General features: G+C 39.0%; 4 protein-coding genes and 2 long non-coding RNA genes across 9 annotated transcripts in view; 4 read left to right on the top strand and 2 right to left on the bottom strand.

The window, feature by feature from the left end:
• Positions 1–12,155, top strand: part of pcdh15b (protocadherin-related 15b) — a 115,603-nt gene extending 103,448 nt beyond the window's left edge. Inside the window, exons 37-41 of the mRNA XM_077625669.1 lie at positions 3,166–3,187; positions 4,521–4,559; positions 4,655–4,728; positions 8,196–8,325; positions 11,413–12,155. Of these exons, the coding sequence (XP_077481795.1) occupies positions 3,166–3,187; positions 4,521–4,559; positions 4,655–4,728; positions 8,196–8,325; positions 11,413–12,096 (949 nt within the window). The 3' untranslated portion in view covers positions 12,097–12,155. The remainder of the gene's footprint in view (positions 1–3,165; positions 3,188–4,520; positions 4,560–4,654; positions 4,729–8,195; positions 8,326–11,412) is intronic.
• Positions 12,156–13,272: 1,117 nt separating this feature from the next.
• Positions 13,273–15,962, top strand: LOC144093269 (uncharacterized). Of its 3 annotated transcripts, none has more exons than XM_077626638.1 (6): positions 13,273–14,149; positions 14,340–14,437; positions 15,220–15,318; positions 15,391–15,680; positions 15,740–15,796; positions 15,890–15,962. In XM_077626638.1, the coding sequence occupies exons 1-4, from the start codon at positions 14,036–14,038 to the stop codon at positions 15,422–15,424; spliced, it is 345 nt and encodes a 114-aa protein (XP_077482764.1). In that variant the 5' UTR covers positions 13,273–14,035; the 3' UTR covers positions 15,425–15,680; positions 15,740–15,796; positions 15,890–15,962. The 3 variants fall into 3 exon arrangements, with proteins under 3 accessions (XP_077482764.1, XP_077482766.1, XP_077482765.1); XM_077626639.1 differs by having other exon boundaries at positions 13,274–14,140; XM_077626640.1 differs by lacking the exon at positions 15,391–15,680.
• A 48-nt stretch (positions 15,963–16,010) lies between these two features.
• LOC144093124 (uncharacterized) lies at positions 16,011–25,558 on the bottom strand. The gene is made up of 6 exons (XM_077626438.1): positions 25,413–25,558; positions 22,357–22,521; positions 20,529–20,727; positions 20,373–20,440; positions 16,306–16,331; positions 16,011–16,104 (listed from the first exon to the last, which is right to left on the bottom strand). The coding sequence occupies exons 1-5, from the start codon at positions 25,556–25,558 to the stop codon at positions 16,328–16,330; spliced, it is 582 nt and encodes a 193-aa protein (XP_077482564.1). The 3' UTR covers positions 16,011–16,104; positions 16,306–16,327.
• Positions 18,198–18,733, top strand: LOC144093271 (uncharacterized). Its single transcript, XR_013306254.1, has 3 exons — positions 18,198–18,265; positions 18,510–18,577; positions 18,666–18,733. It is a non-coding gene; the product is annotated as an uncharacterized LOC144093271 (long non-coding RNA).
• Positions 18,978–19,769, top strand: LOC144093270 (uncharacterized). The gene is made up of 4 exons (XR_013306253.1): positions 18,978–19,045; positions 19,290–19,357; positions 19,446–19,513; positions 19,602–19,769. It is a non-coding gene; the product is annotated as an uncharacterized LOC144093270 (long non-coding RNA).
• plce1 (phospholipase C, epsilon 1) overlaps positions 24,216–27,315 on the bottom strand; it is a 73,459-nt gene continuing 70,359 nt past the window's right edge. For both annotated transcript variants that reach the window (XM_077625284.1, XM_077625285.1), the window contains one exon: positions 24,216–25,733. The gene's annotated coding sequence lies outside the window, so the exon portion shown is untranslated. The remainder of the gene's footprint in view (positions 25,734–27,315) is intronic.

Raw genomic sequence — 27,315 nt, 5'->3', positions numbered from 1 at the left:
CCAAACTGACGGTCAAACAGCAGGCCCAACAGTTTGAGAAGCAGGCCACACAAGAAATGAAACAAAGGCTAAGCAGAGATATCCGATCGTCTTTGTCGCCTGATATTCTGCTTTCTATTTTGCCGGAGTCCTTACAGCATCCCCAGTGCATCCATTCCCCGAACATTCAGGCTAGAGAAAGTCCCCCTAGTATCATTGTTACCCAAATAGATGGGGGGACGCCTCCACCCAGCCACAAACCAACCCCGCCTGTCCTACGGCGCTTTGGGGCCAGCTTCACAGAAAAACAGAGTGCAGAAGACAGACTTGAGGTGCATTTAGACATCATACCCGACCCTCCTTCCACGCCACCGCCGCCACCCCCATCTGCTCCGGCGCCTTCCCCTCCTCCACCTCCAGTCGAGGCATCTTCCCCTCCGCCTGCTCAGTCTTCCCGCCCTCCTCTACCGGCGCCACCGCCTCCTCCACCGCTTCCACCTACTCTTTCACCCTCTCCCCCGAGACCCTCCACTTTTGTCCTCCCTTCATTTTCCGAGGCCCCGACCTTGCGGCCCGTGTCCCTCCGGCCCACTCCGCCACCTCTGCATTCCGAACCGGAAACTCCCCGCAGGGAACTAAAAGGCATCTTAAAAAACATCCAGAATATCGCAGAGATTGAGAAGTCTGTAGCCAACATGTTCAGCCAGATTCATCAGAAACAAATCCCTGTGAAAAAAGTCACGAAGAACTGTGCGCCTTCCGATTCTGTGGACTCTCTGGACTCTTCAGATGTTTTAGCTGCTGAAGAAGGAACGAAGGGAGGGGAAGTAGAAGCGGACCCTTCACCCCCACAGATCCAGCCAAACCCAAATATGAACTCTATTGTGGTGGAGCTTGAGAAACGATTCCCCCCTCAGTCCACGATCCTTTAGCTTTCACCTCACTCACCAGGTTATTCTCACATTTCTCTCAGCTTGAAGAGAAACTTCAACTTACATTATTACTAAGAAAAATCACATCCACAGCTTTAAGAGCTCACATTTACAGTCATCATCAGATAGGACAGCGCAGGTTTCGCATTCAATGTTTGCGAACAATATCGAGAAGGCCTTTTTTTTTTAATGAACCTGGACTCTATGAAGGACTTTTTACAAAATTCACTGGTTTAACAAGACCAGTCAGAGGCCAATTTGCTCATCTTATCACATCTCGATAAGATCATTTGGAAGTGAACACAGGGATCCTATCATTGTGAACAGGGTGAACTGATTGATTTCGTTGGATTTGGAGATGTTCTTCTGTTGATTACATGTTAATCTTTTGTTTGGGTTTGATACAAATTAGATGTTTTTTTTATTGTCGTTTAGTGAGCTAATTTCCCAATCTGTATCCAGTGTACAAAAAGAACAATCTCTAATAAACATCCATTTATGTTTGCAGTTCAATTCTAGCCTTCAAAGCATAAGTGCATTTGATTTTTTGAGGATTGAGACGAATATGAAGACAAGTGGATGGTGATCGTGGTTCTGTGTCATTGACAGTGATAAGACATCTGATTTATTTGGACTGGAAGGGGTAAGCGCCAATCATCCAGTTCAAATGGATTGGTCATTTAACACTGACCTTGCCCGGCAGAGTTTAGCTGAAATACATTTGTATTATTCTGTTGTTATTTTCTTTTGAGATGTTTTTATCAAGAAAATATATGGACCAACATACTTTTCATATTACAAACATACCCTGCAACTTTGGAGAAAAAAATCCCTTTATTCACTCTTGATTCATTTTTAACACAAACACACATGCTTCCGTAGGTTTCATCCATCGACTGAGGTAAAAGAAAAAATTATATTATATTGATTGTAAAACTTATTTTTTTAGTCCTGGTTTTGGTCTTGAGTTTTAGCCTCGGACAAGTCTCAGATCGGAATAGTGATGAGCACAATGCAATTCTATGCTATAATTCCTCCTATTATAATACATGATTTGATTTTGTACATTTCATTGCAAATAATCTACGGAGTGTATTTTTCTTTGTTCGGGAAACTCCACAAAGAAAAATGACAAGGGAACAAATCCTGTGTTTGAAGGCATTGTGGTCTGAGTTCTAAAGAAACTGATCATGTTTGCACTGTTGTATTTCTCTGTCACTAATGCAACATATTCAGGCCGGGATATAAAAGAGTCAATCATTCCAGGCCTGTGTTTGCATGTATATGTGTCAAAACCCAAACTATCTGCAGACATTTTGTCACCAGAGGATATAATCACGTGTCTGTCAGAGCAATGAGGGCAAGGATAAACGTACCTTTGTGCTCATGTTTGTTCACGTGCTCACACTTTGGAAGTGCTTGTTTTTGTCTGAAGCGGAGAATGACCTGCCAAACATCTTTTAACGCAACCATTCATCTGTTTTATCATTCCTGAGCCCGTCACTAATTCAGGCATCTTCCATCTTGCCTTTCACGACTTCATTTCAACCCATAATCCTGTTTTGGGTCTAGGGGGGATTCGTGTAACGCTTTTATTGGGTCTGACGTCCTGTGGTTTGTCTGAAGTGGCATTTTATGAATGGTTGCTTTTGCGACAAAGCATTAGTATTTGTCATGTACAATGACAAACAATTTCTAAAAATGTAAGGGCATAATAATCTTATTTACAGCCATTGACAGCGATAGATGTCAGTCCGTTTTCACTTTCACTTTTCACGTTGTGGCCATAGGGTTCATAATTGATGGATGAACTTTCAGCGATGTGTTTTCCCCTGAAAAACAAAACAAAAAACAGATGGGTCATAAAAACATGATTGTTGTTTGTTCCAAGGAACCATTACAAGCTACCACTTTTTAGTGTTTGGGCTCAGAAGTACAGACATCATGAAATATTTACAGTTTTTTTTGTCATTTTTGTTATTAATAAAAAAATAATGAAGTATTTAGGGTCAACAATATCTACGTAAAATGAGGTTTTGAAACTTGAGATGTCAGACGTATCATGATATTTTTTATTTTAACGTGATCAATTGTATGTTTTATTCGAGGGTGACACGTTTTATGTTCTTCTGTGTCAATTTTGCATATTGTATTTTTTTAAATGGGAACAGATCAAATGTATTTTATGTAAAATCTCAATTTGCTAATACAATTGCACCTCTTCCCGTTTGGCCTTCCCTGTTATTTTTTACAGGCGCAGATACGGACAACAGGAGGTAGGTTTTGTGGTTCTGCCTGCTCGCTATCAATGCATGTTTTTGTTCTTCTTTCGCATGTTCCTGTCTCTTTTTGTCCCATTTTTTGCAAAAAACTACAAGGTAGTAGTTTGTCAAATCTCTACGACTTCTGACTCACTAGAATAATGTATAAGTCGCATGACCTTAGCCACGTACAAGTCATTTGGCAAATAACTGTGGTTTAAATTGGATTTCCACTCCAGTCCAATCTGGACCGACAAATCACAGACTTTGTGTTGCATCTTGAAGGGATGATACAGCGAATTATTTTTATATTCCTGGGAGTTTTGGAAGTTGTATTTTTCCCCGTATATCCAACGAAGAACCTGTCGTGGGGGATTTGGCTCTTTTTTTACAGTACCGTTATTGCTTGTAGAACATAAAACTTAACTCAAAGAGCGAGAAAACACCCAATCGAACTTTGCTCAGACTTTCTTTCAGACTAAGTCAATGATAGACCTCCTTCTGCAAGTCTTTTGAATGGACTTTTAGCGTTTACACAATACACCATTCACGCTCAGATTTTTGTCAGTTAATGCAACTTCAATTTTTCTGAGTCGGATTGGATTGGATTGGATAACTTAAGTCATCCCGTATTCGGGAAATGTCGTTGTCACAGTAGCAAGAGGGTGAGGATGCAGAAATAGGAAAGACATTTTAGACATAAATAGATAGGTAATAAGTAAGTTGATACATAAATACATGAATAAATATATAAATAAATAAGCGTGTTGCTGAAATATATATATGTATACATATACACATACGTGTGCATACACATATACATACATACACATACATATATAAGCACATATGTACATACATACACCGATGTACATGCATGCATACGGTAGGTCTTAACACTCAGCCATTTGTTTTGTTAAAGAGCCTGACAGCTGATGGGAGGAAGGATCTGCGGAAGCGCTCCTTCCTGCAATGAGGGTGCAGCAGTCTATTGCTGAAAGAGCTTCGGAGGGACTCTACAGACTCATGCAGGGTGTGGGTCTGTGGAGTCCTTCCGAAGCTCTTTCAGTATTGCGTTCATGTCACATATGCTTCTTTCAGATTCAGTGCATGCTCCTTAGCCAAACCCCTAGCGTAAACTTTGAAATCAATCCCAAACCACACTATGCCAATCTAGCTTGCTTGCCATCTTGTGCATGCCCAAAGTCTGGCTGGCTTGCCAGGCTGTACAAGTACAGTGTTCCTCATCCAAATAACAACTTGGAGTTGTCTATAGGGACAAATTCATCCTTTATTTTTGCGTAAAAACACTTGTGTGGTCATCTTCTACTTTTCCTTCTTTTCGAAGACACAACAACTCCTTCGACCTTCTCTCCTCAGACCTGAGGTACTCATTGAAAAGCCCTATCTGGCATCTTTGTATGTGTCAATATTGGATTAATAGCCTATTTCTTTGTGGTTTTGTTTTGTTTTTTTCGACAGGAGTTATCCATGGAGTCTGGCATTGACCCGGGTCAGGATTACTATACACAAGAATACTATGCATACGATCATGGGTTAGTAATGCTGTTTATTCTGTGCATGAATTACTGGTGTTCCTCAAGGCTCAATGTTCAGACTCTTCATGTTTTCACTCATTTTTAAAAGACCCCAATTCCCTCCATGACTTGTTCTAACCCCCGCAACCTTTGGTTCAGAAAAATGAATGAATGAAAAACTAATTAGGCTGGATGTCCAATCCATTTTGACTGTGAGGGGCGAATGAACGAATATCAATGAAAATTGATTGGTCAATGACAGGTAAAGCTAGGGTGGCTAGTATTAATTGACTAAACAATTAGCAAATTAATTGTAATCACGTTTGACAGTCAATGAACCGCCAAAATCGGCACAATTTTTTTTGCTTCTAAATAACACATTTCTTTCCTCTTCTTATTTTCATTTCAATTAGAAAAAGTTTCACAAAGAAGTAAATATTCTCTTTTTTATTTAATGACAGTCAAATGATAAATATTTATGTCTACAGTTACATTAAAAATAATAGTGTAGAATTTATCATTTTTATTTTTTTTATTTTTTGATTACACAGCCACCCACGTCATTAAACAATAGCGCACTCTACATAGTATAAGTTTACCAACTGGCAGGCTCGCTCATTATTTCCTCAGAACTTTCTGCTCATACACAGACAAGCGGAAAGCTAATTCTGTCAAGATAGCGTAGAAGCAGTGCTAATCAGGCAACCTGCCATGGAAACACACATAGCACACACAATAGGCCAGATGCTGCTGGCTCGGAGCAAAATCCACAAACTCATTTTCAAATGTGTACATAAACGGGAGAGCAGAAATCAGGCGGCACGACCCCATGGGATTGCCATCTAATTGCTGTGTCTGTTGCATTTGTTTGGGTTCAGGCTTAACTGCAAGACAAAGTGCCGTCAAAGTTGCAAGTTAACAAAGTAAACCACAACATGCTGACAAAGAAAGTTTAACCACAAACAATGAGCAAGCAATAAAATGTTTTGCTGTTGTCAGAAAGGGTGGGAGTTAGAAATCTCACCTGGGATACATGCGACAGTAAATTAAGATAAGACAACAATGTTTTTTGTTGTTGTTCTTCTTCCTTACTGTTAGGTTCATCCAATTGTAGTTTTATCCTTAGGTTTTTCCAATTCAGCTTTCAATAAAAAGGCATCTGTAGTCACATCTCACCATTTAATTCTTGCAAGAAGAGAATACATCCGGACCGCTCGGCCGACCAAGATTATTCTAAAGAGCGGCATTATGTCCTGCCCATTTAAGGCTTCAAATCAAAACAATTACAAGGTTATCGATTCCATTTGCGTAAGCAAGAAACAAAACAATTCCATAATCAAGCAAACCCAAGCATCAACCTAGCGTCACAAATTAAAACAATATGCGAGTAATCGATCCAATTGCGTAAGCAAGAAACAAAACAATTCCATATCAAGCATTCCATATCAAGCATTCCATATCAAGCGTCACAAAGGAAAAACAATATGCGAGTTGATTGATAGCCATCCGTTGAGCCAACAACAATTTAAGCGTCCTTCACCGATCTTCATTGCGAACTCGCATCTGGGGGAAAGGGTTGAGGTGTATCTTCCAGTACTCAGTCCTCGGAGCAAGAACTTAGTGTATTGTTTTATGTCCTTGCGTACTTGTATCTCTCGCTGGTCCCAGCTGTCCTGGAGAGCGACCTTGGCGTAAGCGTTAGCTTCACATATTAATTCAACTCTAACATAAAAGCGATCAACACATATATATATTGTTTAATATAGTTACACATTTAGGATGAGCAAATATATTGATTAATATAGTAAGCATGTATATTATAAGGCTCTATATTCATTGCAAACACATTTATAATAATGATTACCCCAACATTCCCCCCTATATTATAAATTTGCACATGATCCCCTTAATAAAACTTCCTTTCAGCTTTATTCCATTAATTCCAAATGAACATGTAGTAACATCCCAGAATGAACCCAACACTTACTTTTATACCATTGATTGGCCGCACAATGTTTTTTTTTTTGATACTGTAAAGTTGAACGACTGAAATCAGGAAGTCTTTCAACTCCCTTTGCTTTTATACAATGTTTTACACAGCATTTTTCCCCAAATAATTTTGCCTAAAAATTAAGTGTGCAAATAGGTATTACGGTAATAAGTATTACTGAAATTTGACCAATCATGAAGAGTTTAAAACTATGTCAGGGTTAAGAATGATTGAAAAATATGTTCAAATTCCATATTGGCTGTTTGATATTGGTAATTGACTTCATGCGAATGTATAAAATGAAACGTCATTGAAAGACTAATGGAAATTTGCATGAATAATATTTTGCTTGCTGAAGATTTATTATTTATATGAACATGTATATGTTATGAAAATATCTCAAATGGCTCGTATGTCGAGGTACCACTGTATTCCAAAATTTAGAATACTTCCTGCACTATGTTAAGAGGAAAGTAAATTCAATAATCTTCAGCAATTTTACTACAATATTTGACTCTAGAAGAATGAAAACAGGAAATATTTCAGTTTTAAATACTGCTCACAAACACATATTCGGCGACTGCCATTTACGGTGATGGACGTCTAACCCACTGGGATTTAAATTTAAATCACAAGGTTTCTCGGGTAAACTGAATAATGGAGGCAAAAACAATGTCTCATTTTCATCACCCTACTAGCACTGGCTCGCAATATGTGACTGCCCTCCGATGTTTATTATGAGAAATATAAGCTCCATATTTACTGGACACAGCGAGTACGTGACCCTCTACCGAGGTTAATGGCTGTGAAATCCTTTAAGTAGCTTTTATTGTAAGGTTAAGACTTATTACTTTAGAGTTAGTGTCCACAGCGGCAGGATTAGCAGACTTTATGAGTATGCACACTCTTGCTTCAATCCTTGCGCCATTGTTTACTGACAACACCTCCTATTTGGCTCATTTGTTTATGGCTGGCTTGCTTAATGTAATAGGACGACACGGGCTCGACTGTAAAGCTGAGTGATTACACCAGACAACTTTATCCCTGGAAAGCAAGCCAAAAGACTGGTGGCAGATTTGCTACTTTAATCTCACGGCCTTCTATCGGAGCCAGGATATCATCCTCCATGTGCGTGCGTGACATTCAGTCTTGAGGTCCGTAAGCACTGATGCACGGCCACGTTTGCTTTGGCCGAGGGAAGCGGGCGGGGGTACGAAAAATCGATTCCTGAGGGGGGCTTTTTTTTCCTCCAAAATGCCCGATGGCGACAAAACTGTGATGAAATCAGGCTTAGTCAGACATTCATGAAGTGCACCGCAGTGGCGCCCTGCAAGCGCTTCTGAATAATCTTTTGTTTGTTAAGCTGATTCTTCTTGTCTTCTTCGCCTCTGAGTCGCTTAGGATGGAAGAAATAGGCTTGTGTTTTCACGCGGAAATGCCATTTCTGCCAAGACTTTGCATATTAAATCTCTTTTTCGTGCTTTTTTTTTTGCAGCTATGACCTTCCTCAATACGGTAGTCGGCGGAAGTTGATCTCACCCTCGGGTCTTTACGATGAATATGGCGAGGTCGTTGTTGACGATGATGGCAGTTATTACTATAGCCCGCAGGAGTCCGACAATGAGGTAAGTGCAAGTGTATTATATGGCCTATGAATTAGTTAGATTCAGTCACAAACATATAGATGACCTTATTTGGTGCTCACTTCATATTCCTAACAATGCAAGACTGCCACCTAATGCCTAGATCAGGGCTGTCAAACTCACTTTTACTCTCTCTCTGTCTCTCTCTCTCTGTCTCTCTCTGTCTCTCTCTCTCTCTGTCTCTCTCTCTCTGTCGCTCTCTCTCTCTCTCTCTGTCGCTCTCTCTCTCTCTCTCTCTGTCTATCTCTCTCTGTCTCTCTGTCTCTATCTCTCTCTCTCTATCTCTCTATCTCTCTATCTCTCTATCTCTCTATCTCTCTATCTCTCTATCTCTCTATCTCTCTATCTCTCTATCTCTATATCTCTCTATCTATATACATATATTAAACTCATTGGACTGCCAGGATTAATGTCAATGATTTTTGTTACCAAATGAAACTGGAACAATTTTGGTAGTAGAATCGTTTGGAGACATAGTTTATCTCAAAATTGTCCAAATCCTCATCTTCAGCCTTTTACGAGCGTTGTTTACAAGCTGAAGACCCGTCAATTATAGTTACTACTTGTTAATTCTGTATCAGAGCTGATTAATTAATTACAGACTCTCCCTGGGCCTGCGTGTTTTTTTTTTCTGGGTGATGCTGTTTCCTCCCGCATTCCAAAAACATGCATGGTAGGCTGATTGGACACTCGAAAATTGCCCCTACGCGTGAAGTTGAATGGTTGTCTGTCTCCTCGTGCCCTGCGATTGGCCGGCCACCAATTCAGGGTGTCCCCTGCCTCGTGCCGGAAGTCAGATGGGATAGGCTCCAGCACCCCCCCGTCAACCTTTGTGAGCGCTTCAGAAAATGAATTAATGAATAAAATATAATATTTTTCATTTTCTCTTGAAATTTAGTACTTTTTAGAAAGACTGGATAAACAGTCTTAATTGAGGTTTTTAATTTAAAAAAAATCTGTTTATTAAACTTTTTTTTTTCAAGAAAATCATTTATCAAAAATAAAAATATTGGCTATTGACCAATTTCTAGTGTTCTCAATCTTTCATTGAGAACTACAATAATTAGTTTCAACAAAGAACATGAACATTAATGTTAACATTTGCGGGTCATATTAAATAAAAGGGCGGCACACTGTTGGTTCACAAATGTGTAATTCTGTTTTCAAACAATGCCTTTCACAACAGGTTAGGAGACACATTCAAGGTGGCACATTGCCCCACCGTCCCCCCAACAACACCCGTCCCCTGCCAACCCATGGGCCCCCCAGAAAGTACCCAGCACCCCTCATTAATCACACGACGTACCCACACGAGAACGTCCAAAAACCTCCAGCTTTGGGAACCGTGGCCAAATTGAAAACTTTCATGAGCTCGTTCCTATCCTCCGGTAGAACAGCTGCTCGGCCCCCGGCCTTCCACATGCCGTGGAACAAAGCCAGAACTGAACCCGTAGAAGTGGAAAAAATAGAGAGTTTGGGGAAGAGAGATGGAATAGGAAACAACGTAGGAACTGAAATTCTGGAAGGTGAGGAAAGAATTCGAAAATGGTCGACCAGGGCAGAAACGGAAACTGGAAAACAGGAGTGTAGACGAGAGCTTCCTGGTTTGGTACGAAATGGCGCTCAGGTCATTAACGGGAGCTGTCGGAGAGGGTCCCGCGACGGTGGATGGCAGAAACAAAAGCTGAAGGACGCCCACGGTGTTATCTACCTCGACAGGAGAATCCGAGGCCCTCCTCGGGTGGGTGGTCCATTGTGGAGCAACGGCAGGGATAGAAGAAGTGGGAGGGCTCGGAAAATATCCGACTTTGTCGGAAATAGAAGCGTCTCCGCATTGGTGTCGGGTCGAAGCGGAGCTGTAGAACGGGGGAAAACTTTGCGGGGTGGATATTTGGGAGCAAAACAGGATCCGGAGTCGGAATTTAGCCCCTCCGAATCCGACATTCCTAGCTCGAGCAATTCGACTGAGCGTGAAGACACGGAATCAGACACGGAGAGCCAGTCGAAAAGCGGGAGTCGCGACGGGGAGCTAGACTCCGAAAGGGAATCCGGATCGGACAGTGAAGACTCCTGTGGGCTGAAAGAAGCGCCCCCTAGGGGTCAAGGGAGAGAATATCCCGACAGGCGCCAGTCTGAGGAAGACGTACAAAGGGTGGACATCTCGGACTCCTTGCCACCCATTATGGAGGATACTGAGGAGGAAACTAGCGCCTAGCAACAAATTTCAATGGCGATGTCAAGGCTGTCCTCGTCTTCAAGATTTTGTTCATTCAGTAAGATGTTGAGATTGCTGTGGTGACCTGTGTGTTATTACTTGAGGTGATCTTGTCTTGCTTTTTGACATATTTTTGCGGAGTCGTCTTATCTTCCTACCACAGCTGACTGGTCAGAAAAAAGATTGTTTCTACCAAACAGTTTGTGTTTTTACGATTAACTCTTGTTTTCTTCCTCCCTTCCCTGAGAACACTGAATTATTCTGCTTGATGGAAACCAGGTTTTTTTCTTCTAAGCTTGGGTTTCATTGTTGAGAGAGAAAAGTAGTCGGGTGTGTTTTCTGTTTCGGTGAAATCAAATGGTGCAAAATTGTAACTTGGATTTTTTATAGAAACAAACTATTGTGGTTTATCTAACTGGACAATTGATAGATGCCGAACTGGTCGCCTAATACGACTTGTCACATTCATTTTTGTGGTTATGGAAGTAAATCATGTACATAAAAATAGAATGCATTTAAAATGTCTCTAGTCCAAAAATTGCAGATTTGCATTTCCCCCCTGTTTTAATCAAAGTTAAAATAAACGTATCTTCTCCTTATTTATTGTTTAAATTCAAATGGTAGAATTTATGATCAAATGAATATAATAAAAAAAATCTTTTTTAATTAAAGAAAAAATACATTAAAATAAAAAAAAATCATTTTACATGCTATTTTCACTTGATTGGGGTCTTTTCCTGTACATTTTGGGACATTCTGATTTCATTTACCTCTCTGTCCAAATGGATGGGAATGTCCAGCTTTTACAAATATGATTAAAAAAAATCTCGTACTGATTTTTGTCCATTTTCCAGCCCGGCTGTCGAACACGTCGAATCAAGTTGGTGGTGGACCGCGAATACGAGAGCAGCTCCACCGGTGACGACAGCGTACCAGAAACGCAACGCGGACGTTCCACGTCCACCTTCACCAACCACACCAACGTCAACGGCGGCCTCTACGTGGCCCAGAACGGCTCTGTGGTCCGCACCCGGCGCTCCGCCACGCCCACTAACAACAAACCCGCCTCGCCGGCCTTCAGCTCTCGGCTGGCCAAGCACTTTAAAAAACTGGACAAACTGGCAGCCACGTTGGAGGAGAAACTTCCCCTCAACAGCCCTAAAATTGTAGTGGAGAGAGGAAGCAAAACCCTACGCACCTTCAAGAGCTCGACTAGCCCTTCTTTCACTACTTCCGACATTCATAAAACCGTCAACGTGTTTGACACGCGACAATCCAGCCTTTCGTTAGAGTCGGCCAGCAACGCCGGCCCGGAGGCAACCAGCGACGCTGACGGGGGTGCCGAACAAAACGGGACCGGCAAGGAACAAGAACAAGGCGAAAGAGAGTCCAAAGTGGACGGCAGCAACAGCGAGGTGGATGAAGGCCTCGTTATGAGGGAACTTCCCAGGTGTCCAAGCGAGAGGACCCAGTCGGACGAGGAGGAACTTTGGATGGGGCCCTGGAACAATCTTCACATTCCCATGACTAAATTATGACTGGCATCAAACACGATAACGGTCTTCGGGCTCAATAACTCTTCATTTGTGTTCGATTGCAAAAAACTGCATGTCAAAAGGCAGTGGTGGACCGTCAGGGCCTGCAAAATCTTCTCTTCTGGCCTAAAAAAATATCTGAATCACAGACTGATGTTAATTATATTTTGTCCATCAATACTTATGAAATAATTCCAAATTGTCTGTCAGCTTCCTTTTATTGCTTTCCCCCTGGTTGCACTGCTTCCAGGTGTGTGTTTTCATATTGAAGCATTTAACCAATCACATTTCAGCCATTATTTGTTGCCAGGGTCAGAAATCTGCCTCAAGGCCTTCACAATCAGTTCTGCGGGCTCTGCTGCATTAAACAAGCGTCGATGAGACTGTTGCTTTAACCAATCAGATTTCGAGTTGGCAAACACCACAATGCCTTCTCGCAGGCGCAGGGATACGTCATCGCTTCCAGGTGTGTGTTTTCATATTTAAGCATTTAACCAATCACATTTCAGCCAGAAACCGGCCCGGTGGAGCGAGTGATTAGTGCGTCAGCCTCACAGCTCTGGGGTCCTGGGTTCAAATCCAGGTCATGTCCATCTGTGTGGAGTTTGCATGTTCTCCTCGGGCCTGCGTGGGTTTCCTCCGGGTACTCCAGTTTGCTCCCACATTCCAAAAACATGCATGGTAGGCTGATTGGACACTCTAAATTGCCCCTAGGTATGGGTGAGTGCGCATGGTTGGCCACCGATTCAGGTTGTCCTCTGCTGGGATTGTCTCCAGCACCCCCGCGACCCTAATTGCCAGCCCTCGTTACCTCAGCAGAGCCAGGAACATCATCGGGGACCCATACCACCCTGGTCACAATCTGTTCCAGCTGCTGCCCTCTGGCAGACGCTATAGGTCCCACAAAGTACGGACAAATAGGCTTAAGGACTGTTTTTCCCCCACATCCATCAGGACTCTAAACTTGCGGTAACACGACACACAATCCCTTCTGTGTAATAACTTTGGGGTGAGGTAATATGAAAAGACGTTGGGCGGTGATCTGCCTCCTACTGGCTGACTGAAGGTAAGTGAAAGACAGTGAGAGGTAAGTGATCTGCTCGGAGGGTGATGCGATGTATTCATAATGGCAGAATGCCAAATTACCAGTGCAAAATTATCAGTTATTTGGGTCTTTTGCCGAGAAAATGCACCTTATGGAGAGGCACTACCAATTTCGTCATACGCAGTTTCTGGGTATGATGACAATTAGGCTTTTGTTGTTGTTTGTTGAGTCAATGATGCTGACAAAGCCTATGTCCGATTATTATTAATGAGGATAAAGCGGTTCAGAAAATTAGATGAGATGATTTAATAGCAATTTTGTCGACCCACAATGGCTGAAGGAGTAGAAGAAATGGATATGGTTGCAGATTTACTGTCCAAGCCATTTTCAAGATGGTCTTTTCAAGTAATGCTGGACTTCATTAAGAAAGGTCGGACAACTACAAAGCAAGCAAGCCTGTCACAACTGGGAACAAACATTTGCAGCCCTAAATCGGATAAAAACTTGTACCAGAAATCCGACAGGACAGGCTCGACTTTCAGCATTAGCTTCAGCGATAGAAAAGGAGGATGGATTTTGTGCACAAATAAAAAGGATTTTTGGTGAGTAATTCCGAAATTATATTTCAATTGTATGAAGTTATTATTGATGCTTTTAAAGTGTCGCAGCTGGGGCTGCAGTAAATATTTTATAGCCATAAAATAGTTATTGATGGTTAGATTGATTCAAACATAGCAATGAATATACTGAAGGTGTAGATTTGAATTACATTGTTTTCATAATGACGTGTATTAGTCTAACTCATGTTATTAGGAAAACAATAGATTGTTGTGTGTCTTTAATGCGCATGACCAAGAGTCAGAGTTCAATTGGCCGCCGCCATTTTCAAAATGGCGGATGAGCCAGAAGCTAGTACGTGTGTGGACTTCAGAGCTGCTCAAACATGACGATTTACCGAAGAAAGACCTGATAAAGTTCTTCCAGGACAATGCAGCGCATTCGGTACGTTTGGTACGTTGTTATTTGGGGATCTCGAAACCCCAATTCTCCTTTTAAGAGTGCTTTTTGACGAGAGCATGCTTAGTTCGCCTGATTTAGCTCCATGTGTTAGGAGACAGAAAATGTTTGCAAACAAATTGGCTACATTACGCCACCTATAGCTCTTTATTTTTTAAAAGATATCATTCTATATGTGTTTCAGTTCCTCAACGAGCACAGACTGCTGGGGAAAAAAAACAAGAAAACGGCCATAAATGAGCAGCTTGTCGACGCCATGACGAGCAAATGTTTGTCTGCACAGTGAGTCATCTTTTAAAAAAGTTTCTCTTTTCTCTATCCGTCTAATAATTAAATGTCAGCGTTCAGTATTCAAGGCTTTACTCAATTCGCTTGTTTTTCATTATGATATACATTCAAATGTTCAATGAAAACGTTTTAACTGGTCCGGTGTTCATTCTTAATAACAAGAACATGTCTCACTCACACAAGTGATAACAGTCCACTTATAGAATATGTACACTTTTTTATTTTTACCCAGGGCTTGTTCCCCCCCCCCCCCCTTCATTTTCAGTTTTAGTTTTAAATGTGTTTTGACAAAATCGAAGTGAGACATTCATTCAACAATAGCGCAGAGCTATTTTTTTGGCAGTGGCTCCTTAGCCGGTAATCGGTCAAATAGCCTATATGGCCCCATATGGCTATTTAGCCGGTAAGAACTCTGTGTGGGGTATATAGTAAGAAACTATTGTTTAGAAAATCCCCTATTCACTCAATGTTAAATAATAGGTTACCGGCTAAATAGCCCCTCGGACTATTTGACCGGTTACCGGCTAAGGAGCCACTGCCAATTTTTTTTACTCGAGTTTAAACATGTGATAAAATAACCATTTTTACTTGGAGTATGGAGAGAAAAATGGAAGCAAGGATGACTTTTTGGCATATTTATTTAATAAATGAATGGATTTGAAACAATTGACTGAAAAAGTCATCCAAGATGAAATAACATGAGAAATGAATGTGGATCATGTGTGCATCAAAATGGATGAATAAGCAATGACAATCACACTGTTGTTGTTTTTTAGAGGATTAAGCCATGGAGGGGATGAAGAGATGACAAAATCGACAAAGGCCAAAAAAGTCAAGGCAGAAGTTGTGGATGAAGTAGGACCCAAGTCATTCAGGTTAATATTTTCTTTATTGTTTTCATTTAACGTGTACTAAACCTACTTATTTTGTATCTTGATTCTCTCCAGGGTCCACCCAATTTTACCAAAGAAACAAAGGTGACAGTGAGCTGCTGGTATACAGGCAGTCTTTAACACCAACATGCCAGTAGGGGTCTCTAACTCCGGTCCTTGAGGATAAAGCGAATCCAGTCTGTTTTCATATGCCACCACATCTGAATCAAATGATCAACTCATCCGCAAGCTGTCCAGGAGTTTGATCATGATCATTTGATTTTGGAGATTCCTGTTATATACTCTTATTGAGTTGGACAAAAAGAAAAAGCAAACCAAGCCACTGAGCTTCAGTCATTAGAGGGGTATGTCTAATATTTCCTTTATTTTCCTCCTGTGGTTTTAATGTTGCCTTCTCTTGCAGTGGGATGCAGACCTGCTGACTGAGCAAAGGAGAGATGGTACCTCAGTGGCCATGCTGGTAAGCATTCTTTTGATGGAAAAACACCTAACTGAATATATTTTTTATGTTGGACTTGGTGTATGGGTTCCCTGACTTTTTTTTCTCTCCCAGAATTCCAGCACCAAGAAGAACCTATCTCGAAAGCCCCTTTTTTGTGGAACAATAAAAATGTTTTTAAATCGTATGCATGTCTTATTCTTTTTTTTTTACCTAGCAAAAGAATGCTCGTAAGTTCACAAGTTAAAATGTTTTATTGACAGGAAAACACTCATTTGACACAGGAGTTGGCATCACATGTTGATTGGTGTGGCCAGTCTTATCTCCCCCTGCAGACAAAAAACAAGACAGTCAGATACAGATTTTTACACTTTGAATTAAATATTGCATAAAACATTACAATTATACCCTGGGAAGAAAGACTTGGAAATATTTTTAAAGAAAACACTTAGAATTGTACCAAAAACAATTGCTGATCCAAAATCTACTTTTAAGAAGCCAATGTTAAATGACTAAAATATTATCCTTACCTTAAAAGTCTAGTGCCCCACTTTACCTATATGGGAGGGGGAGAAATCAAGTCATAAAATAGATCAAATATCACAAGAATATAATGTTTTATTTAATTTGGATATTCTACAACAAACACATACATTGACCTGCCAGCAGAGTTTAGAAACATCACACCTTCAAGTAGGCTACTTGCAAGGAAGTTCACTGAAATGCTCCAGAGTCAGGCCTGATGCGTGCAAAAGTTATATATAGAGACTGGAGATTCAACGGGTAGGATTAGGTGGGGTTTTTTTGGAACTAGTTTTACCTTGATCTGGCCCAGTCTCCTAAACAGGCAAATGTTATAATATATAGAGGTTGGATTAGGTGTTTTTTTTAACTAGTTTTACCTTGATCTGGCCCAGTCTCCTCTCTTTTAACATCAACAGTGAGTGTTCTGGGTACGCAAAAGGAGGTGCATCTTGAGGCTATTCAGGGAAATCTTGCAACAACCATAAAATGTGTATGTATATGTACAGATGCTCCCCTACTTACAAACGCAATTGGTTCCGAGCGATTGTTCATAAGTTGAATTTGTTTGTAAGTTGATTCAGTGCTATATTTTGTATTATAATTTATGTTTAAGGCTGATATAAGTACAGACGCTCCCCTACTTACGAACATTCTACCTACGAACAACGGTACATACGAACATGTCTGCAAATTGTGTTTAAGTCGAAAAATGTTCGTAAGTCCAATTTTGTATTTTTTTCCGAGTAGTACTTCTTTCCGCCGCTAATACCGACGCCTGGCGCTGTGAGAGCTCAGCGCACCCAGCATCTACCTTCTTCGTTGCAATGCGGAAGTGCGTGAATGTATCTCCAGTGTGCACAGAACCTTTTTCATTTGTATCATTAAATATCTCATGCATCCATTATTGAATATGGTTGGTAAAAAGCTAAAGGCTTCTATTGAGGGAGTTGCAAGGAAGAGGCAAGCCATTTCATTTGAAACGAGTGGCAATAATAACGAAGCTTGATGCGCGTGAGAGTGGTGAGCGTTGCACATTCAACACCATTTATAAACAGAAAGATCGAGCAGCAGGACCCAAATATTGAACGTTGCACAAAGTTTGCAAATCAGTTGAATGATGCCATACAGTGCTACCGCATCATTTATGATGGAAAAAAAGAAGAAAACTGTGCAATCGTCATTAGATCGCTTCTTTCGGCCAGTTTCTAATACATAAATCTCTCTCTCTATACAGTACTGTACATATTCTCTCCATTTTATTAAATGTTTTCAGTACAAACCAATGCGTGTTACTTATACAAGCCTTAAACATACAAATGCACTTATATAAACCTTCAATATACTTATATAGGCCTTAAACATAAATTATAATACAAAATATAGCACTGAATCAACTTACAAACAAATTCAACTTATGAACAATCGCTCGGAACCTAACTCGTTCGTAAGTAGGGGAGTGTCTGTATATTGAAGGTTTATATAAGTGCATTTGTATGTTTAAGGCTTGTATAAGTAACACGCATTGGTTTGTACTGAAAAAAAAACATTTAATAAAATGGAGAGAGAGAGAGAGATTTATGTATTAGAAACTGAAACTTTCAGAAGTCACTGTGGTCCAGTGGCAAAGACAATGGGTCAGAACTTCAGGTGGACTTGAGTTCAATTCCACTCTTTGCAATTCTCAAATTGTTTATTGAGGTAATGAAAAGGATAGATATAACTTCCAATCACATCATTTCAGAAGTCACTGTGGTCCAGTGGCAAAGACAATTGGTCAGAACTTCAGGTGGACTCAAGTTCAAATGGGGAGTGAGTTCAATTCCACTCTTTGCAATTCTCAAATTGTTTATTTGGGTAATGAAAAGGATAAGTATAACTTCCAATCACATCATTTCAGAAGTCACTGTGGTCCAGTGGTAAAGACAATGGGTCAGAACTTCAGGTGGACTCAAGTTCAAATCAGGAGTGAGTTCAATTCCACTCTTTGCAATTCTCAAATTGTTTATTTGGGTAATGAAAAGGATAAGTATAACTTCCAATCACATCATTTCAGAAGTCGCTGTGGTCCAGTGGTAAAGACGATGGGTCAGAACTTCAGGTGGACTCAAGTTCAAATCAGGAGTGAGTTCAATTCCACTCTTTGCAATTCTCAAATTGTTTATTTGGGTAATGAAAAGGATAAGTATAACTTCCAATCACATCATTTCAGAAGTCGCTGTGGTCCAGTGGTAAAGACAATGGGTCAGAACTTCAGGTGGACTCAAGTTCAAATCAGGAGTGAGTTCAATTCCACTCTTTGCAATTCTCAAATTGTTTATTTGGGTAATGAAAAGGATAAGTATAACTTCCAATCACATCATTTCAGAAGTCACTGTGGTCCAGTGGTAAAGACAATGGGTCAGAACTTCAGGTGGACTCAAGTTCAAATCAGGAGTGAGTTCAATTCCACTCTTTGCAATTCTCAAATTGTTTATTTGGGTAATGAAAAGGATAAGTATAACTTCCAATCACATCATTTCAGAAGTCACTGTGGTCCAGTGGTAAAGACAATGGGTCAGAACTTTAGGTGGACTCAAGTTCAAATCAGGAGTGAGTTCAATTCCACTCTTTGCAATTCTCAAATTGTTTATTTGGGTAATGAAAAGGATAAGTATAACTTCCAATCACATCATTTCAGAAGTCACTGTGGTCCAGTGGTAAAGACAATGGGTCAGAACTTCAGGTGGACTCAAGTTCAAATCAGGAGTGAGTTCAATTCCACTCTTTGCAATTCTCAAATTGTTTATTTGGGTAATGAAAAGGATAAGTATAACTTCCAATCACATCATTTCAGAAGTCGCTGTGGTCCAGTGGTAAAGACAATGGGTCAGAACTTCAGGTGGACTCAAGTTCAAATCAGGAGTGAGTTCAATTCCACTCTTTGCAATTCTCAAATTGTTTATTTGGGTAATGAAAAGGATAAGTATAACTTCCAATCACATCGTTTCAGAAGTCGCTGTGGTCCAGTGGTAAAGACAATGGGTCAGAACTTCAGGTGGACTCAAGTTCAAATCAGGAGTGAGTTAAATTCCACTCTTTGCAATTCTCAAATTGTTTATTTGGGTAATGAAAAGGATAAGTATAACTTCCAATCACATCATTTCAGAAGTCACTGTGGTCCAGTGGTAAAGACAATGGGTCAGAACTTCAGGTGGACTCAAGTTCAAATCAGGAGTGAGTTCAATTCCATTCTTTGCAATTCTCAAATTGTTTATTTGGGTAATGAAAAGGATAAGTTTAACTTCCAATCACATCATTTCAGAAGTCACTGTGGTCCAGTGGTAAAGACAATGGGTCAGAACTTCAGGTGGACTCAAGTTCAAATCAGGAGTGAGTTCAATTCCACTCTTTGCAATTCTCAAATTGTTTATTTGGGTAATGAAAAGGATAAGTATAACTTCCAATCACATCATTTCAGAAGTCGCTGTGGTCCAGTGGTAAAGACAATGGGTCAGAACTTTAGGTGGACTCAAGTTCAAATCAGGAGTGAGTTCAATTCCACTCTTTGCAATTCTCAAATTGTTTATTTGGGTAATGAAAAGGATAAGTATAACTTCCAATCATATATAGGCGGGCCGCCTCGTGGTGTAGTGGGTAAGTCACCTGCCTGCGACGTGGGTGTCGAGGGTTCACGTCCCGGTGTCGCCAGTCAACGACTGTATGGTGTCGGCAGTCGGCCGAAGGCCGACTGTCGAACACCACCAGGGATCCCCCCTCCCAACTGTCTTCCGGTCAGCCGAAGGCTGACCGGAATATATTGTTTTGCTGAAAAAAATGACTAAGTCTTTATTTGAATGAAAAAAGGATTACCCATTTACTGAACTACTAGTGTAGTGATTAGTCAAACGAGAGCGGGATTCGAACCCCATCTCCCACATGGCGGTCAAATCCACTAACTTGAGGTCTGTCTGACCCATTGTCTTTGCCACTGGACCACAGTGACTTCTGAAATGAGATGATTGGAAGTTATATTTATCATTTTCATCACCTCAATAAACAATTTGAGATTTGCAAAGAGTGGACTTGAACTCACTCCAGATTTGAACTTGTGTCCAACTTCAATTTCAACCCATTGTTCTTGCCACTGGACCACAGTGCCTTCTGAAATGAAGTGATTGGAAGTTATATTTATCCTTTTCATTACCTCAATAAACAATTTGAGAATTGCAAAGAGTGGAATCAAACTCACTTCTGATTTGAACTTGAGTCCACCTGAAATTCTGACCCATTGTCTTTGCCACTGGACCACAGTAAAGTTGGAAGTTGTATTTATCCTTTTCATTACCTCAATAAACAATTTGAGAATTGCAACGAGTGGAATTGAACTCACTTCTGATTCCCGCCTCATGTTCTGACCCAATGATTTTGCCAGTGGACCACAGCAACAACTAGAAGGTGAAGAATCAGAAGTCAGATTTATTCTCCGACTCTCTTAGCCTTACTTGCTATGTCATTTTTTAAAGAAAAAAGCCTTACTATACTATGTCGTTTTTTAAAGAAAAAAGCCTTACTATACTATGTCGTTTTTTTAAGAAAAGAAGCCTTACTATACAATATCGTTTTTTAAGAAAAAAAGGCTTCCTCTACTATGTTGTTTTTCAAGAAAAAAAGCCATGCTATACTATGTCGTTTTTTAGGAAAAAAAGCCTTACTATACTATGTCGTTTTTTAAAGGAAAAAAGCCATACTGACTGTTCAGGAAAGCCTTCCTCTACTATGTCGTTTTTCGAGAAAAAAAGCCATGCTATACTATGTCGTTTTTTAGGGGGGGAAAGCCATACTATACTATGTCGTTTTTTAAGAAAAAAAGCCTTACTATACTAAGTCGTTTTTTAAGAAAAAAAGCCATACTATACTATGTCGTTTTTAAAGGAAAAAAGCCATACTATACTATGTCGTTTTTTAGGGGGAAAAGCCATACTATACTATGTCGTTTTTTAGGGAAAAGGCCTTCCTCTACTATGTCGTTTTTCAAGAAAAAAAGCCATGCTATACTATGTCGTTTTTTTTTAGGGGGAAAAAGCCATACTATACTATGTCGTTTTTTTAGGAAAAAAAGCCTTACTATACCATGTCGTTTTTTAAGAAAAAAAGCCTTACTATACATGGTCTTTTTTAAACAAAAAAGCCTTACTATACATGGTCATTTTTAAAGAAAAAAGCCTTACTATTCATGGTCTTTTTTGTAAATAAAAAGCCTTACTATACTATGTCGTTTTTAAAGACAAAAAAAGCCTTACTATACTGTGTCGTTTTTAAAGAAAATAAGCCTTACTATACTATGTCGTCTTTAAAGAAAAAAGCCTATACTATGTTGTTTTTTAAGAAAAAAGCCTTACTATACTATGTCGTTTTTTACGAAAAAAAGCCTTACAATACTATGTCGTTTTTTTAAGAAAAAAGCCTTACAATACTATGTCATTTTTTAAGAAAAAAAGCCTTAACGAACGCAATTGGTTCCGAGCGATTGTTCATAAGTTGAATTTGTTTGTAAGTTGATTCAGTGCTATATTTTGTATTATAATTTATGTTTAAGGCCGATATAAGTATATTGAAGGTTAATATAAGTGCATTTGTATGTTTAAGGCTTGTATAAGTAACACGCATTGGTTTGTGTATCCCTACGCCTGCAAGAAGGCCTTGGTGTCACAAAATCGAATTCTGATTGGTTAAAGCAACAGTCTTATCGACGCTTGTTTAATGCAGCAGTCATTTTTGAGTGAGCCTTTACCCAGCAAACTGTCCGGCTTTGTTTGATTAAATTAAAAGTATTTGTTCACGACTGAAAAAAATGCTTTTTAAGTCAAATACGGAGCGTCGTCGTGACGCTAATGCTAACGAAGCTAGCTAGTCACAGGCTGTGGGGAATAGGAGCCCAACCTTAAATAATCGACGGTGTGTTCAACCTGGCATTAAACTAGCAGATTTGTTGGCGTTTTTGGCTCAATTGATACCAGAAAATCTCCCGGTAGCGTGATAAAAACACACTTAGGGCAGTAAATTGCTCTCAGCCTTACCTGGTTTGCGTGCTAGTGGTTAGCCCGTCAGCATTGAAATGGCTTTTCAGAAAAGGCGAGCTACTGCGCATGTGCAGCTGCGCTGAGGATGGGCGTAACCACGCCCCTATTGTCGCACCACATTGAATGTGGAAAAGCGCTCCACAAGGTGCTTTGTCCTCCCAACTCAATGTCCATGTTTTGAAGATAGTTTGATAACATTTAATATATTTGTCGTCTAACACTAATTCAAATGATGCTTGTCACTACAATATGAGCATATTGTAATTTTATTATCCCACCACACAACAATTCCACAAATATCCATCCACTGAAAAAAAATTCAAGTAACAGCGACATCAATGAAGTCAGCGCTAAAAAAAAATACATCAATACATGACTAAAATATTCTAAAATAGTGTTATTTTGTCGTCCTGCCAAGAAAAAAAGGGAATTTATTGAAATTCCAGAACAGAAATAAGTCAATTTGTCGCAATTGAAACCATTCACGCAGACAATCTCGTTTTCTCATTGTGTTCAAATAAATTAAAATTGTCACATAAAACACATACAGTATTAAACAGTTAAATGCCGACCAGGGCTTTTACCATCAAATAAATAACATCTGTCTCAAATATGATACAAAACATTACATTCAGGGGAACTAAGAGTTGAAAACAAAAATTTGCATTACTTGCTGTTTAGCTAAATAATGTTAAATAATGCCTGAATATACATTAACTCTTTAAGTGCCAGTGATGTCCAATCATTATTGTACTGTGAATTGAAATGAGTTTGTCAAGAGTAGATGTTAACAGATATACAGAAAGAATTGGAGGAATACATTATTAGTTTATGCAAAACAGTTATGATAAAAATACTAAATATGGAAAATTGGAAAATCCTCAAACAAAATAAAAAAACTGAGAAATAAATTGAATTGGGGAAATCTAATTAATTTTATAATAAAAAGTTTGATTTATTTTATTTTTTTACAATTTATTCTATATAAATTTGATTATTTAAAATTATTTTTATTTAAGAGTTTCACATTTTTAGTGGCATTTTTCTCTTGTTTTTGTTATTTTCAGGTTTTTTTTATGGATTCCTCCAATGCTTTTTTTATGTATGGTATTTCATATGGAAAATGTAAATTCAGGCATCAAGGAATTTTGTTTTCATTCACACAAAAAAAATGAATTCATGTAAGATTTAGTAAAAAAAAATCTTATTCAACAATGACCAGATTAAATTTCACAGTTTTGTCCATTCTTCACATGAATGAATGACAACTCCTCTTAATTCCAATATTAAAAATAGCAATTCAAGTTGGAATGTGAATGAACATTGAAAATCTAGTGTTAATATATTTTAGTGTATTTTTCTTTTTTTTCTAGTACACTAAAAATGGCAAAAGTCTAAAATCTGAATGTTAAAAGTTGCGCCAAATATGCCTTTAACTCATTCAATGCCAATGACGGCGATAGACGTCCAATCATTTTGGACTAGGAGGGCTAGACAAACAAGATTAGTTGTTGCTGTTTTTCTTTTAAGTTTCAAAAAATAATTTTTTTCACTTATATTAAAAAGTAAGAGAATATTTTAACATTTTAAAAATTGTGTTTATTTATATTATAATTATTAGGAACGATGAAGAATAGACAAACAAGACTATTTGTTGTTGTTGTTGTTGTTGTTTTTCTTTTAAGTTAAAAAAAAATAAAAATGTTCACATATATTAAAAAGTAAGAGAATATTTTAACATTTTGAAAATTGTTTTTATTTATATTATAATTATTAGGAACAAAAAAATTGACAAACAAGACTATTTTTTGTTGTTTTTTTTTTTTTAAGTTTCAAAAAATAATAAATTTCACATATTAAAAAGTAAAAGAATATTTTAACATTTTAAAAATGGTGTTTATTTATATTATAATTATCTTTAATATTATTATTATTTACTTAAAAAAATTGTTACCTTTTTAAATCAATTATTTTCTCTCATTCACCCATGGATTGGACATCTATAGCTGTCAATGGCATCCATGAAGTTTTCGATATTTGCCATTTCAATCATTACCAATACGAATCAATCGTAAATTCTGAAGAAGAAACATCTCATGATGGAAAAATCCAACGTTTAAACTAGGCTGAAATGTAAAGAAAGAAATAGGACAAGCTCTTTAACCGTCCAATCACATTCAGTCCTCTCAAAAAATCAATGCAAGAAATGATACTTTTCAGGAAAAAAATGTGCAAAATGCTGTTTAAAATGCTTGGTGTCTGAATTCGCATTTAACAAATAAACATTGCGTAAAACAGTAGCAGAATACATAAATACTAAACGTAGAAAATTAAAATGAAAAGCTAGTTAAAAAAACTAAAATTAATCATACAAAGACAAAAAAAATGAAAATTATGAATAAAATCTGATTTAAAGATAAAAGAAAATATTTGGGGGAATATTTGTAAAATAAATAAAAATTGGGAATTTATTAATACATTATTCCTTTTGTATAATATATTTTCAAAGGTATTTTTATTTTAAATTTAATTCTCTTATTATAAAATTTGGATGTAATTCTCTATATTTTCTCCATCCATATTTTTTAAGATTTTATATTTATTACCCCAATTTATGTATGACCACAATGCTTTTTGATGAATATATTTTAAATGTAAATTCAGACATCAAGCGGTTTAAGACCTTTCCCGGCCTTTCTCGTTAGGTTTAACCCTAAAACTGACCTACGACTTTGTATTTATTTAAAACAAATATTAACTAATAACTAATTGGCCGCCTATAAATTCACAGCAGAATAATAATAAAATAAAAATAAAAAAGCCACCCTCTTCTCGGGAGTTAGTGTTTCTGCCAGTGAAGTACCAGAACAAAAAAAAAAAAAAGAAATGCCACATTTTGGGCGAACAAAAATTCTCCAGCAAAATACTATGACGGCGGACCACTTTCGTTTAATTCTTTGCCTTAAAAATGCAGATTTTTCAAAACATTTGTCCCTTTAGCTGCCCAAAATGTGCTCTTCCAGTACAGGAAGTAAAGTCACTTATCTACTCACATTTCTTCTTCAACTTGGAGCTCCGTCACCCTCAAGAATCGGATGCGAAACGCCGCTTTTCCGTTCGTTTCGCTCAGTGCGCGGTCCTTTAAGAAAGAAAGGGGGGTGGGGGGCGACAACGATTTCCGTGCCTCGACGGGTTTCATTTATAGATTTTCCAGTTTTGAAGGATGTGACGCTTCCATTCGCCAGGAGGGCCGAGAGAGGAGGCGGGCCAGGCGTCAAGTTTTTGCTGCCCCCTGCTTGACGACAACGATGTCTGCTGGAGGTACCCCGTAGCGACCTTTCTCTCTTCTAGCCACCCCTTCACACATGGGTACCCTGAAAAGATTGACCAATGTTGATGAGGGATAGTTTTCAAGCTAGGTTATGTAAAATGGTTATAGAGGGGCAGGCAAATGTTGAAACACACTTCTCGTTCCTGATGCAGTGGTACCTCGACATACGAGCAATTTGAGATACGAGTAAAATTTTGAGCAAATATTTATCTTGAGATACGAGACAAATTTTGATATACGAGCAGACAGCGTACGCAAGAGGCTGCTCATAAGAACATTATGGGCACTGTCTCTCTTCTCGCAACTCCCTCGTGTAATGTGTCTACGAGCACTGGGCGGACGTTGCATTTTTTTCAGTGTTTTTTTTCCCCTGTTTGTCAGTGCGAATGGTGGAGTAATCGCTAATACGAGAGGAGTATATACTACTTCTCGTTGGCAAGTGTGTTATCCTATTGTGAGGACATTTGTGTGCGGTACATGGTCAATTGGTCGCCGGTCTTTTGGTCGCCGGTCTTTTGGTCGCCGATCTTTTGGTCGCCGATCTTTTGGTCGCCGATCTTTTGGTCGCCGATCTTTTGGTCGCCGATCTTTTGGTCGCCGGTCTTTTGGTCGCCCGGAAGGTTATTGATAATTACCATTTAAATCGTTGCTCAAATTCCCTAAATACAAACTGCGAATTACTATTTAGTCATACTTAATGCCCTAGTAATTATTAGGCTAAAGAAAAGCTCAAAATTTCCCATACTTTTATTGCTTTTTGTTGGAGAACTTGCTAAGACCCTGACTGACGTAGCTTCTTAAAGGGACAACGCATGTACATACAAACTCTTATACACTCACACGTCGGCTCAGTGAAACTGCTCAGGGCCATTGTTGGCTTTTATTGATGCATAGGCCGTGTTGTTTTACCTTGTTTTGTCACCGGTCTTTTGGTCGCCGGTCTTTTGGTCGCCGGTCTTTTGGTCGCCCGTTGTCGCGGTCCGGGCGACCAAAAGACCGCGACCAAAAGACCGGCGACCAATCGACCGGCGACCAATCGACCGCACATGTTTGTGTGCATCATTGTGGGAATATTTTGAAGGGAATACATAAGTAAACAACCCTCGATAGGTTGCATCTGAAAGTCAGGGTGGAGGCGGGGCAAATAGAGCCAACCCGGGAGAAGAAAGGTATCAAATTTTAAAACAAAATTAGAATTAAGTTTAGTGTAAAGTTAGATTAAACTTATTTTTGAGTGTGTCTGCATTGTAATCCAAGTTCATTTAAAAAAAATTATGTTATGTTACGAGCGCGTTGCTGTGCAAAAAGTTCCACCCATCTCTCCCCTCCAAATCCATCTAATTTTAGTACCATTAAACACATTGTAGTGCTATTAAACCACTAGTTATTTGTTACTTTGTTAATAGATGGCGAATTAGAACAAATAAAAATGTTTTTCCAATCCAATATCCTGTTCTTGGTGTTTTTTTGGAGGGTTGGAACGAATTAATTTGTTTTTAGTTCATTTCTATGGGAAACGTTCGTTTGAGGAACGAGAAAATCGACATACGAGCTCAGTCCCGGAACGCATTAAGCTCGTATCTCGAGGTACCACTGTAGTGCCAAAATTATATCACAAACACATT

Source organism: Stigmatopora argus, chromosome 18, assembly GCF_051989625.1.
Source record: "Stigmatopora argus isolate UIUO_Sarg chromosome 18, RoL_Sarg_1.0, whole genome shotgun sequence".
Classification (NCBI taxonomy): Eukaryota; Metazoa; Chordata; class Actinopteri; order Syngnathiformes; family Syngnathidae; genus Stigmatopora; species Stigmatopora argus.
The sequence above is the reverse complement of the archived record's forward strand: the minus strand, read 5'-3'. Positions and strand labels throughout refer to the sequence as shown.